Source organism: Arachis duranensis, chromosome 2, assembly GCF_000817695.3.
Source record: "Arachis duranensis cultivar V14167 chromosome 2, aradu.V14167.gnm2.J7QH, whole genome shotgun sequence".
Classification (NCBI taxonomy): domain Eukaryota; kingdom Viridiplantae; phylum Streptophyta; class Magnoliopsida; order Fabales; family Fabaceae; genus Arachis; species Arachis duranensis.
In genome coordinates, this window is record NC_029773.3 from 27,399,021 (window position 1) to 27,411,809 (window position 12,789).

Below are 12,789 nucleotides of genomic sequence, written 5' to 3' on the forward strand. Positions count from 1 at the left end.
TTATGCTTATGTTTATCTATGTTTGTGTCTTGTGATCATTAGTGTCTTAGTGTCTATGCCTTAAAGTTATGAATGTCCTATGAATCCTTCACCTTTCTTGAATGAAAAATGTTCTTAATTGAAAAAGAGAAGAATTGCATGAATTTTGAATTTTATAACAGATTAATTATTTTGATGTGGTGGCAATACTTTTGTTTTCTGAATGTATGCTTTAACAGTGCATATGTCTTTTGAATTTGTTGTTCATGAATGTTGGCTCTTGAAAGAATGATGGAAAAGGAGACATGTTACTGAGGATCTGAAAAATCATAAAAATGATTCTTGAAGCAAGAAAAAGCAGTGAATACAAAAAAAAGAGAAAAGTGAGAAAAAGAAAACGAAAAAAAAAGAAAAAAGAAAAAAAGAGAGAAAAAGAGAAATAAAGTTGTGATCAAAGGCAAAAAGAGTGTGCTTAAGAACCCTGGACATCTCTAATTGGGGACTCTAGCAAAGCTGAGTCACAATCTGAAAAGGTTTCACCCAATTATGTGTCTGTGGCATGTATGTATCCCCCGCTCATCTAATTAATACTGATATTCATAGATGTTTTTGGAATTCATTGTATATTCTCTTCTTTTTATCTTATTTGATTTTCAGTTGCTTGAGGACAAGCAACAATTTAAGTTTGGTGTTGTGATGAGCGGATAATTTATACGCTTTTTGGCATTGTTTTTAGTATGTTTTTAGTATGTTCTAGTTAGTTTTTAGTATATTTTTATTAGTTTTTAGTTAAAATTCACTTTTTTGGACTTTACTATGAGTTTGTGTGTTTTTTTGTGATTTCAGGTATTTTCTGGCTGAAATTGAGGGACCTGAGCAAAAATCTGATTTAGAGGCTGAAAAGGACTGCAGATGCTGTTGGATTCTGACCTCCTTGCACTTGAAGTGGATTTTCCAGAGCTACAGATACCTAATTGGCGCGTTCTTAACGGCGTTAAAAAGTAGACATCCTGGGCTTTCCAGCAATGTATAATAGTCCATACTTTATCTGAGATTTGATGGCCCAAACTGGCATTCCAAATCAGCTCAAGAATGCCCGGCGTTAAACGCCGGAACTGGCACAAGAATGGGAGTTAAACGCCCAAACTGGCACAAAAGCTGGCGTTTAACTCCAAGAAGAGTCTCTACACGAAAATTCTTCAATGCTCAACCCAAGCACACACCAAGTGGGCCGGAAATGGATTTTTATGTAATTTGCTCATCTTTGTAAACCCTAGGCTAGGGGTGTTCATGGTTTGGTTAATCTAAAAACCAAACCAGTTTTTTGGTTAACCAAAAATATTGTATTGGTTAATTAACCAAATTGGTTTTATATTATAAAACCGGTTATTAACCGGTTAGTAAAATTCAAAACCGATTTTTAACCGGTTATTAAAATAAAAACCGGTTTTAAAAAATTAATCGGTTTTTATATAGATAAAACCGGTTTTATATCAGAAAAGTGGTTTTTATATTAAAAAACCGGTTTTTATATCAAAAAACCGGTTTTTAAACTAAAAAATTGGTTTCTAAACAAAAAATTAGTTTTTACACCCAAAAACCAATTTTTACACAAAAATTAATATTTTTACATACAAAAACCCAAATTTTTTACCTTTTTTCTTTTAAATTGATTTTTTTAATTTAAAAATTAATTTTTTTCTTTCTAACTAATACAAGTAACATCAATCCGAGAAAAATCAACAAAATAAGTTAAAATTTGACTTAAATCCATGATGTTAAAAATTGGATTGAATTGACCGGTTTAATTAGTTTAATAAAAAATCGATTATCTGGTTAGAACAGTTTAATTCAAAAAATCGATTGTTAAAATATAGTCAAAAGATGGCTACATCTCACAAAGAAAAAGAAAAAATTCAAAAGTCCACAAAGCATAAAGAAATATAGAATACATTTAAAAGGGCTAAAAACTAGAAGCACAAACAAAAGCATAGACATGGTCATCTATGCTTGACATGATAAATTGGAATCTATGCTTGACATGGTAAATTTTGTCAAGGAAATTGAACTAACACTTTACCACTTGACATGTATGTTACATCACAGTGATCACAAAAATGACTCACAAAACTTATCATTCTCCAATGTCCTTGAGCATCAATCGACAATAAAATGTCAACCTCAATAATAATTACTTTTCTAAACTTTTGGTGGCAATACTTATCACATACACCAAGAGAAAAGAAGGTATAAGGCACATTGGGATCAAACCCTTCTTTCCTAATGGCACTTCAAAAGGCCTCTTCAACAATGAAAATTTTCTCCTAAGCCAAAGAAACGATGCAAATTCCAACCGCAAAAAATGACATTGCAACTGCTATAATTGTTGACACCAATATCCCCATCCAAGGAGTACAGAATTTCTTTGATCTATCACCAAACATAAACATAAACATAAACAAGTCTAATCATATATGGAAAAGCAAGTCTAATCTCTTTACCACCTAAGTGTTTAGAATAACTAAAGAAAACAAACAATCAAGACTTTCTAGTCATCCTCAAGTGCAATTGAACCTACCCACTGAACAAGTAATGTCCTCTGATAAAATCAAATCTGCACACAAAAAAACTATAATTATAACTTTTAAAAAATTATAATTATAAGTTAAACTAAAACATTTTCTAAGTAAATCATATGATATATTTAAGAAACATTTAATATTCAATTTACCTTGCTCGACCTTTTCAAGCTCTTCGAAATTCTCAGGTGCAAGAGAAGAGAAAAAGTCTCCTTTAAGCCAATCTTCGGTACATACAAGGGCTTCTACCATCTTAGGAGTCAATGAGCTACGATATTGATCGATGATTCTTCCCCCCATACTAAAAGCAGACTCGGAAGCTACTGTTGAAACTGGTATAGCCAATATGTCCCGTGCCATATTTGCTAGGACAGAAAACCGATTCGAGTTAACCTTCCACCATCCAAGAATATCCAAAGGCTTATCATCTGGCTCACAGTCTTCATTCAAATAACGATCAAGCTCAGATTTAAGATTGGATTTGCGACCAGTTGATCGGCGATATAACCCCATATCATAAATGTCTTTGGCTTTATCACTTGGACTCGGTTAGGAGAGGGTATCATCTTGGTTTCCTTCATCTGCACCTTGATATAAATTATAAAGTGAATGAAGACAAGATGACAACTTTGTCTTCAATTCACCGCCCACTTCCGCACCAAAAGAATTAACTAGGCACCACTCAACATAATCCAACTTATGGCAAGGATCTAGAACTACGGCAATTAACAACAACATGTTAATAGTTTTTGCATTTCCCCAATACTTGTTGTATTTTGCTTTCATCTTACTTGCCATAAGACTTATGCTCAAATCATCATCATCACGATATTGTTGAATCCTCCTTCCAAGAGCAAACACTTCTTTCATGTATAAGTTACTAGTGACATAAGAGGATCCAGAGATGCGAAGTGTAGCATCGTAAAACATCTCTAAAAATGGTAAGACAGACTTAGCATAATCCCAATCTTGACTTGAAGGTACCCCTCTTCCCTTGTTTAATTCTTCAACAAATTTTTTGTCTTGCATCTCTAATAGCTCAAATGCCTTCTGATGCTTTAAAGCTGCTACTAACATTAAGAATGTAGAGTTCCATCGCGTTTCAACATCTATGCAAACAAGACTCTTATGTGGAATATTCTCTTGTGCAATACATGCCTTGAACCTAGCTAATCTTGAATTTGAGGATCTAACATACTTCACAGCATCCCGAATTTTGGCGACCGAATCATCAATCTCCTTCAATCCATCCTTCACAATCAGGTTTAAAATATGCGCACAACACCGCATATGGAGATACTCCCCATTCAAAACTGAACTCTTCCAAGAAATCAGCCTTTTTTTTAAATACATAACTCCTACATCGTTGGACGATGCATTATCAACTGTCAAACTCAAGATCTTGTTCAACTTCCAGCTATTCAAGCAAGCTTCAACATTTTGAGCCATAATCTCTCCCGTGTGGCCGGTGACTTGGCAAAAATCTAGTATTTTCTTTTGCAACTTCCAGTCCACATCGATGAAATGAACCGTCAAACACATATACGCCATATTCTGACACGAACTCCAGTTATCAGTTGTAAGACAAACTCTTCCTCCATATTTGGAAAAGTATTTTTGAAGTTGAACCTTCTTTGTTTCATAAAGTATCAAGATGTCACGTACCAACATAATACGTAAAAGAGTGTTTAATACGTAAAAGAGTGTTAAATCCTGGTTGCAAAGCCGCCAAATATTCTTTAAAACCTTGATTTTTTACAAATTGAAAAGTTTTCCCGGGCATATTCTGCATCAAACCTACCCACTTGTGCTTCTGGGCTAGGCGATGTGCCTGTTTTCTGTCGTTTGCCTCTATCTGAACTGGGATTGCTGATGCAAATCTTTAAATGTGATCTCATTGCACTTGTTCCATTCCCGCACTTGATCACTTTCAAACAGTGTTGACATTGAGCCTTATTTTCATCATTAGATGTTCTCTTGAAGTGGTCCCAAACTGTTGATCGATTTTTGCGCTCAGATGATGTGGTTGGGAGAGGAGGTAATGTAGAAGCCGAATGCTCTGCAGACTCTGACATGGGAACATCACGATCGGCTACCTCATTCTGAATAAGAATCCATAAAATCTAATTATTAAATACTTCAACAAAGCAAAGTTATCAAGCACAAAGCCAAGTTCAAATAATATATACATATACTTTGAAGCTACACATATATATCAATTAAAGTTTCTGAATAAGTTATATCAATTTGAAACTACACATATATACCAATTCAGAAACTTATAACAATTTAAAGCTACAACAGGATTACTGATTATCACAGCTTTCATAACATCAAATCAAACACTTCAAACCACAAGCTACAAAGGACAACTGAATCCAGGTACATAGTAATTTTTAATATATCTTGTATTTGTGATGATGATCATCATCATTAGGTTCATGAGGGAGCGCGCAGAAAGTACAGTATCATTGAATCAATAAGAAATTGTGAATACTATTGTTTATAACCAATATACAACGCAACAAATTCTGAATACTAACAATAATAATAAGAAATTAAGAAAGCATGTGAAGCTAGCCAGGGATGCATATGTAATTGGTAACTAAGTGCAATTATATATAACAGCTAAGAGTGCCATGTGCTAATATTTAAATTGTACGTGTCAGTAGCAAATAATGTTCGTGGAAAAAACAACATATAAATTAATGTGTAGCAAACGTGTTAAAACTTAAATTCATTAGGGAAGTTTATGGCACCCACAGTCTAGAGATGAGCTTCTAGTTTGCATCCCTACAAGGCGTTCATTTCTTTTTCTTAAAGGATAGTTAATGAATGTATTGAGTTTATGGCTTTATGCAATGGGGTATCCTTTTCTATACTTCATGGCTAGCAAGCTTTTCAATCCAAGGAGAAGACTAGAAAGCTTTAATATATCGAATGAGTATTATTATGTGGGGCAGCAGATTGTTTTGGAGACTAAAGATTAAAGAATAGCATGACTCTCCTCCACCATCACATATCATTTTGTTGTTCATATCTAGTTCTATTTATACAGGTACAAAGTAACAGTAATCAGCCACGAACATCGTAAGCCCAAGTAGTTACTATTTTTTCTTCTACTATCTATATATCAATTTAAATTCCCTAATGAATTTAAGTTTTAACACGTTTGCTACTGACACGAACAATTTAAATATTAGCATATAAATTTATGTGCTAATATAAATTAGCTAGAGTGTGTAGCTTACTGAACTAGATGGAAAAGGCAGCATATAAATTAATGACTCTTGGATTGTGCCTAATATAAATTAGCTAGACCTTTTGTTATGTGCCTGTCCACTCTCTATCTACCATATATACCTACCCACCAATCACTGTTTTAATTAATTCATCTAATGTTAGATCAAGGACTCAATTAATATCCTGCCTCTATTCTCCTGAAGCACTGGAATTTCATAAAAGAGCTAAATCCTCACATTTTGTCGAATAGTTTTCCTACAATATTTGAATCTGGCAGGAACCTGTACTTCAAGTTAGAAATCTCTAAGCAGAATTTGGTACTAAACAACAACAGTTCACTCTGTTTCCATTCCTATGTCACTCATCCTACAACCATATACCAAAATATTTCTCAACAAAACTAGCATATAACAATGATTCTCAGTCCAACTTACACGCTGCAAAGTGCAAACTAATAGCTATAAGCATTGCATATAACAATGTAAAACAAGAATGCAGGACCAAAATCAAAGGAGATGAACAAAAATCCATATTATTTCTTCAACAAAAATCAGAACAAAGAAGCCGGAAACATGTATAAGATATAGTTTTCTTCAACTAAATAATGATTTTTCATATGATTGACAAATTAAATAAAACAAAATAAAAGCTTGATCACAGAAAAATAGGAACATATGCACTTGAATTGCCAAAGCCATTTACATAACCAGAATTCAAAAACTAAATGTGAACAATTCTCCATTCAATTTATACAAATTAATTAAGTCTTGACCAAAAAAAAAAGTGAACCACAGTGAAGAAGAAACTTACAGCAGGATCCATTGAAATGAAGAGTTCAATACTGAGAGATTTAAAATCTGCACATTTTCAATCCATTAAAATGAAGAAGTCAGAACTCAGAACTCAGAAGTATACTAATGAAGAAACATAACAGAACAAATCAACAAAATAGAAAAAACCCAGATAACAAATCCAACTCAGAACTTAGAACCAAGGGCAAGGAGGAGGCTTACCTCAACTGATGAGCTCCGGTGAGCCACCGACGAAAGAAGAAGAGAGATACTCAGGCGAATCAAAGTGAAGACAGAGTCACGAATGGGAGGTCGAGGCAGAGAGACAGAGTCGCGAATCCAGGTAGAGGTAGAGGTAGAGGTCCGACGAATCACTGGCGAGCTCCGGCGAGAGGCGGAGGAGAAGAACTGTTGACGGCGGCGAACTGGAGAAGAGTGAATTGGGTTTTGTCAAACTCTAGAAGTGCGAATTTCAATTTAGGTTTTGATTTAGGTTTTAATTTTATTTTGGTTTTGGTTTTGGTTAACCGGTTAAAAACCGGTTTTTTAAAATTTGGTTTTGGTTAACCAATTTCAAAATATATGGATATGGTTTTTAAAATTGTTTTATTAAACTGGTTAACCAAAATATGGTTATGGTTTTTTAACCGGTTAACCACATTTTGGTTATTTTTTGAACACCCCTACCCTAGGCTACTAGTTCTCTACAAATAGGACCTTTTACTATTGTATTTCTCATCTGGGTAGCTATCTTTGTTCTTATGCTATCTTAGATCATTGGGAGGCTGGCCTCACGGCCATGCCTAGACCTTGTTCTTTTGTATTTTCAACGGTGGAGTTTCTACACACCATAGATTAAGGTGTGGAGCTCTGCTGTACCTCGAGTATTAATGCAATTACTATTGTTCTTCTATTCAATTCAGCTTGTTCTTGTTCCAAGATATCACTTGTTCTTCAACTTGATGAATGTGATGATCCGTGACACTCATCATCATTCTCACCCATGAACGTGTAACTGTCAATCACCTCCGTTCTACCTTAGATTGGGTGGATATCTCTTGGATTCTTTAACCGGAATCTTCGTGGTATAAGCTAGAATTGATGGGATGAGAGGTAGCCACTGACAACGGTGAAACCCTACATACAGCTTGCCATGGAAAGGAGAAAGAAGGATTGGATGAAAACAGTAGGAAAGCAGAGAGACAGAAGGGACAAAGCATCTCCATATGCTTATCTGAAATTCCCACCAATTAATTACATAAGTATCTCTATCTTTATCTTTATGTTTTATTCATCATTCATAACCATTTGTGTTTGCCTGACTAAGATTTACAAGGTGACCATAGCTTGCTTCATACCAAAAATCTCCGTGGGATCGACCCTTACTCGCGTAAGGTTTATTACTTGGACGACCCAGTGCACTTGCTGGTTAGTTGTGCGGAGTTGTGATAAAGAGTTGAGATTGCAATTGAGCGTACCATGTTGATGGCGCCATTGATGATCACAATTTCGCCCACCAACGTGGCTGGTTTCGCGCGAATCGCACAAAACCCATGGCATGCGGACGCGTGCCTGACGCTTACGCGTCATTAAGAAAATTCGGCGACCCACGCGTACGCGTGCTGCACGCGTATGCGTCACCTGCGCCGCTCAACTCCATTAGTTTGCCGCCCAAGTTTTAATTTTTTCCCCTCCCCCAATCCTAATTCTCTCTTGTTCTTTTATCCTTTTCTTTTTTTTAAAAATTAATATTTGTCTCTGTCTATTTTTTCAGTTCTTCTTTGCTTGAGGACAAGCAAACCTTTAAGTTTGGTGTTGACGCTTCGCATAAGATTTTCTATTTATTCCTATGGCACCAAAAAGGGAGGTGAATAATCTTCACTGAGGAGCACAATATGAAGAATAAAGCGACCGCTAGGATAACTAAAGGAGGCAAATCATCTTCACTGAGGAGCACAACCTGAAGAATAAAGCGACCGCTAGGATAACTAAGGTGGTTGAGCTCCATTCATTTTTTTATTTCTCCCCTCTTTTTCTATGTTATGTTCCGGTTTTCTGCTATTTTGCTTTGTTTATTGCATGATCCTTTATTAGTGAGAATCCTAGGTCTAGTTTAGTTTTCCCTTAAATGCTTTAATTCTGAAAGATGTCTCATGTATTGCCCACTGAGCTTGAAATAATTTTTTTTTTATTTTTTTGATGTATTGCATGAGAAATTGAGTTTAATTTTAAGAATAGTCCTACATACTTAAAGGTGGTGGTATTTTCTGTGATTTTTGAATGCATGATATGAACAGTGCATATTTGAATTTGAATCAAGGGATGTTGATGTATAAGGAATAGGAATTTAGAGAATTATTATGATTTCTCTAAAATAAACAAAAATTTAATCCTTGAAGCAAAAGAAACAGTAAAAAAAATTTAATAAATAAATAATTAATAAATAAAAGCAAGGTCCAAGGCTCTGAGCATCAATAACTAGGGAGGTCAGACATGATTAAAAGCTCAAAGAGTTGTTTCCCTAGTCATATGCTTGTGGTGTGATTGTGTCAAGTAATCCTTAAGACAGAACACTTAGAGTCGAGACCAAGTGCATTTAATAGAGTATGCCAAAGGCTTTGAGCACCATTGTCTGGGAGTAACTGAAAGAAAAACCAGGACTTAAAAGAGAGTCCCCCAGTTAAGTGCTTATGGTGTTTATGTGTCAAGTAATCCTTGAGACAAAACATTTAAAGTCATGGCTAGGCTCAAGGTGCAAAGCACCAAAGAAAAATAAATTAAAGTAAATTTTGCTGTGTTCAAGGATTAAACTGGAATATAAAAGATCAGAGAATTCATAATATTATCTGGATTCTAATTCCAGATGACAGTGACATCCTTCTGATTTAAAGGAGAGTGAGATGCCAAACCTATTTAGGATTACAGTTATAAACCCCACTATAAAAAGAGATGAGCTTAATCGAGCTATCATTCTCATGCAAATTCACATCCTAAGCTTATATTAGTTTTGGTTGCTTGAGGACAAGCAACAATTTAAGTTTGGTGTTGTGATGCGTGAGCATCTTGTCTATCTTTTCCTAGTGAATTTGATGAATTCGATTTTCATTCTTGTCGACCACGTCGGGCACTGAATTTGGTTTTCACTTTTGCCGATCTGTAGCTTTATAATCGGGCGATGAATTTTTGCGTTTTCAGATTAATGCATCTTGATGAAGAGAATCTGTAGAAAATCTTGAAAAAACTTTATAGAAAATATGCAAAATTATACATGTGGGTGCTCACCCTTCTTAAGTCAGGTAATTTTGTAGATCTTGGCTTGGCGCCTCATTAAAAAACCTTTCTTCAGGAAAAAGAGTGCACCTTTGTCCCAAGATCTTTTATTACCTCTTAACTATAATACGTTTTTAGGTTTCTTGCGTGCCATGACCTTGGTAGCTCCGCCCCTCGAGTTCAGACACTTTGTAGTAGCCCTTTCCCAGTACCTCTAGGACTCAGTAGGGTCCTTTCCAGTTAGCTGCTAGCTTTCCTTCTCCTGGTCGACTTGTTCCGATATCATTTTGGATTAGGATGAGGTCATTATTAGCGAAGCTTTGCTACACTACCTTTTGATTGTACCTTGAGGTCGTGTGACGTTTTAACGCCTATTCTCTGATCCGAGCTCTTTCTTAGATTTCTGGAAGTAGGTCGAGCTCTTCCCTTTGAATTTTGGGAGTTGGCTTCTTTACTGTAGAGGATCGTTTGTGGGGATCCTTTCTTCGACTTCTACCGGATTATTGCCTTTATTCCGTAAGCCAATCAGAAGGGTGATTCCCCCGTGGTGAAGTGTGGAGTTGTCCAATATGCCCATAGGACTTGTAGGAGCTCTTCAGCCCAAACTCCCTTTGCGTCTTGTAGTTTTTGTTTTAACCCAGCTAGTATGTCTTTGTTGGCAGCTTCTGCTTGTCCATTGGCTTGTGGGTGTTCTACGGATGTGAATTGGTGCTTTATTTTCAAGTTGTCTATCAACTTTCTAAAGTCTGCGTTTGTGAATTGAGTGCCATTATCTGTGGTGATGGAGTAAGGGACCCCAAACCTTGTGACAATGTTTCTATATAAGAATTTTTGACTTCTTTGAGCAATGGCATTAGCTAGGGGCTCTGCCTTAATCTATTTTGTGAAGTAATCCACCCCTACAATGAAGAACTTGGCTTGTCCCGATCCTTGGGGAAGGGGTCCAAGGATGTCGAGTCCCCACTCTGCGAACGGCCAAGGTGATGTTTACACTGATGGGCTCCTTTGGTGGGGCAATGTGGAAGTTAGCATGCTTTTGATGTAAAGCTTTGACTTTGTATTTGGGTTTTTGCTCTGTTGTTGCCTCCAAAGGGTGCCCCTGGACTTTCGTGTGAGTCCTGGGGTTTCCCTTTTACTGCTGTATCTGACACTTGATGTTTTGCTGTTATTATCTGAGTTGTTTCCTTATTTGCCCGAGTTGTTTGGTAGTAACCCTATTTTTCGTTTTCTTAATGTAGGAATATTTGACCTACGTCTTCCCGCAAAAACATTGCTAAGATGTCTACTAAGATCCCGGACGGCATGTCTGACTGGCTGAATTCCATAGTTTTAATGTGTTACTGTGGCTGACCCTAAGTACTGTGTGCGACTTAGGAGGTTCCATAGAATTTGTAGGGATATAGATGAGGAGAATAATTATGAGTTGGTGTCACCGGACCCTGAGGAGAGGGTTTGTTTTCCTTTCTTGACTCTGGGGGAACGACCCTGACCTGATATGGTTAGCACCTTTTCTTCCTCCGAGGTTGATGGATTTTGCAGTGTTTCTTGGATGAGGCTTCTGTTTTTGACTCCTGGTTTGGTGTTGGCTAGTTTTGAAAGTACATCAGCTCGGGCATTCTGTTCTCGAGATATATGTCGGACCTCATATCTCCCGAATTGTCCGAGCTGTCGGTGCTGAGTTATTTTGAAAATGCATCAGCTTAGGCATTCTGTTCCCGAGATATATGTCGGACCTCATATCCCCGAATTGTCCAAGTTGTTTTCCGGTTTTGTCCAGGGTTCCCCAAATTACCCGAGGTATTTTTTCATGGTGGGATACTTAGCTTGGTAGCTCCCTTCTATTTGTGAGGTGACTACTTGTGAATCACTGGACACGATAAGCTCCTACCTTCTTAGCCAGCCTTTAAACCAGCCAGTAGTGCCTCATATTCAGCTTGGTTGCTTAGCTCGATTTGGGTTCTCTGATCGCTTTTTATAATTACACCTGCACCACTCCCAGTTTTGTTTGAAGAGTCGTCCATGTAGGGATTCCATTTTTGGGAGTTCCCGGGGTGTCAGTGTACTCTGTAATGAAGTCGGCCGGATACTGTGATTTGATGGCTGTCCGAGCTTTATGTCGAAGATCGAATTTGGATAACTTGACTACCCACTGTAGGATTCTTCCTGCTAAGTTTATTTTCTGTAGGATGCCTTCTATGGGCTGGTTGGTCCGAACTCTGATAGTGTGAGTTTGAAAGTATGGGTGGAGTCATCAAAAGGTGAGTATGAGGGTGTAGGCAAACTTTTCTATCTTTTGATAGTTTAGTTCGGCCCCTTATAGAGCTTTGCTGATGAAGTAGACGGGTTGTTGCCCACTTTGGTCTTCATTGACTAGTGCTGAGGCTATTGTCCGACCTTCCACTGCGAGGTATAATATGAGTTCTTCATTTTCCCTTGGTCGGGTAAGAATAGGTGGTTGCCCCAAGAATTTTGAAATCTCGGAAGGCTTGTTTGCACCCCGTGGTCTTATTCAAACCTCTCTCCCTTCCTTAATATCCCTCTTTGAGGTGTCTTTTGTGAGATGATTTAGAGATCCCTCCTCATGCGAATCCTCCATGAACATGTGTCTCAGGGGTGTGAGGTGGACGTTCAACTCATCCGACCTCTTCGGTGTGGGGTGGATGCTCTACTTGTCTGACCTCTTCGGCGTGAGGTGGACCTTCAACTCGTCCGACCTCTTTGGCGTGAGGTGGACCTTCAACTCGTCCGAACTCTTCGGCGTGAGGTGGACCTTCAGCTCGTCCGACCTCTTCGGCGTGAGGTGGACCTTCAGCTCGTCCGACCTCTTCGGCGTGAGGAAGACCTTCAGCTCGTCCGCCCTCTTCGGCGTGAGGTAGACCTTCAGCTCGTCCGCCCTCTTCGGTGTAAGGTGGACCTTCAACTCGTCC

The 12,789-nt window shown here is 37.5% G+C and overlaps 1 protein-coding gene and 1 long non-coding RNA gene across 2 annotated transcripts; both read right to left on the reverse strand.

Annotated features, from left to right (window-relative positions):
• Positions 1-2,334: 2,334 nt before the first annotated feature.
• LOC107474104 (zinc finger BED domain-containing protein RICESLEEPER 2-like) lies at positions 2,335-4,205 on the reverse strand. Its single transcript, XM_052257803.1, has 2 exons — positions 2,711-4,205; positions 2,335-2,593 (listed from the first exon to the last, which is right to left on the reverse strand). Exons 1-2 carry the CDS (start codon positions 3,069-3,071, stop codon positions 2,538-2,540), a joined length of 417 nt encoding a protein of 138 aa, XP_052113763.1. The 5' UTR covers positions 3,072-4,205; the 3' UTR covers positions 2,335-2,537.
• Positions 4,206-4,339: 134 nt separating this feature from the next.
• Positions 4,340-6,943, reverse strand: LOC110278167 (uncharacterized). Its single transcript, XR_008005694.1, has 3 exons — positions 6,815-6,943; positions 6,612-6,658; positions 4,340-4,660 (listed from the first exon to the last, which is right to left on the reverse strand). It is a non-coding gene; the product is annotated as an uncharacterized LOC110278167 (long non-coding RNA).
• Between the last annotated feature and the right edge of the window lie 5,846 nt (positions 6,944-12,789).

Excerpts from the sequence above, each read along its gene's own strand:
- LOC107474104 (XM_052257803.1), bottom strand. The coding sequence starts at position 3,071 with ATGGGGTTATATCGCCGATCAACTGGTCGCAAATCCAATCTTAAATCT. Across the intron at positions 2,594-2,710 it reads GCTTGAAAAGGTCGAGCAAG|ATTTGATTTTATCAGAGGAC; the intron begins GTAAATTGAATA and ends TTTTGTGTGCAG.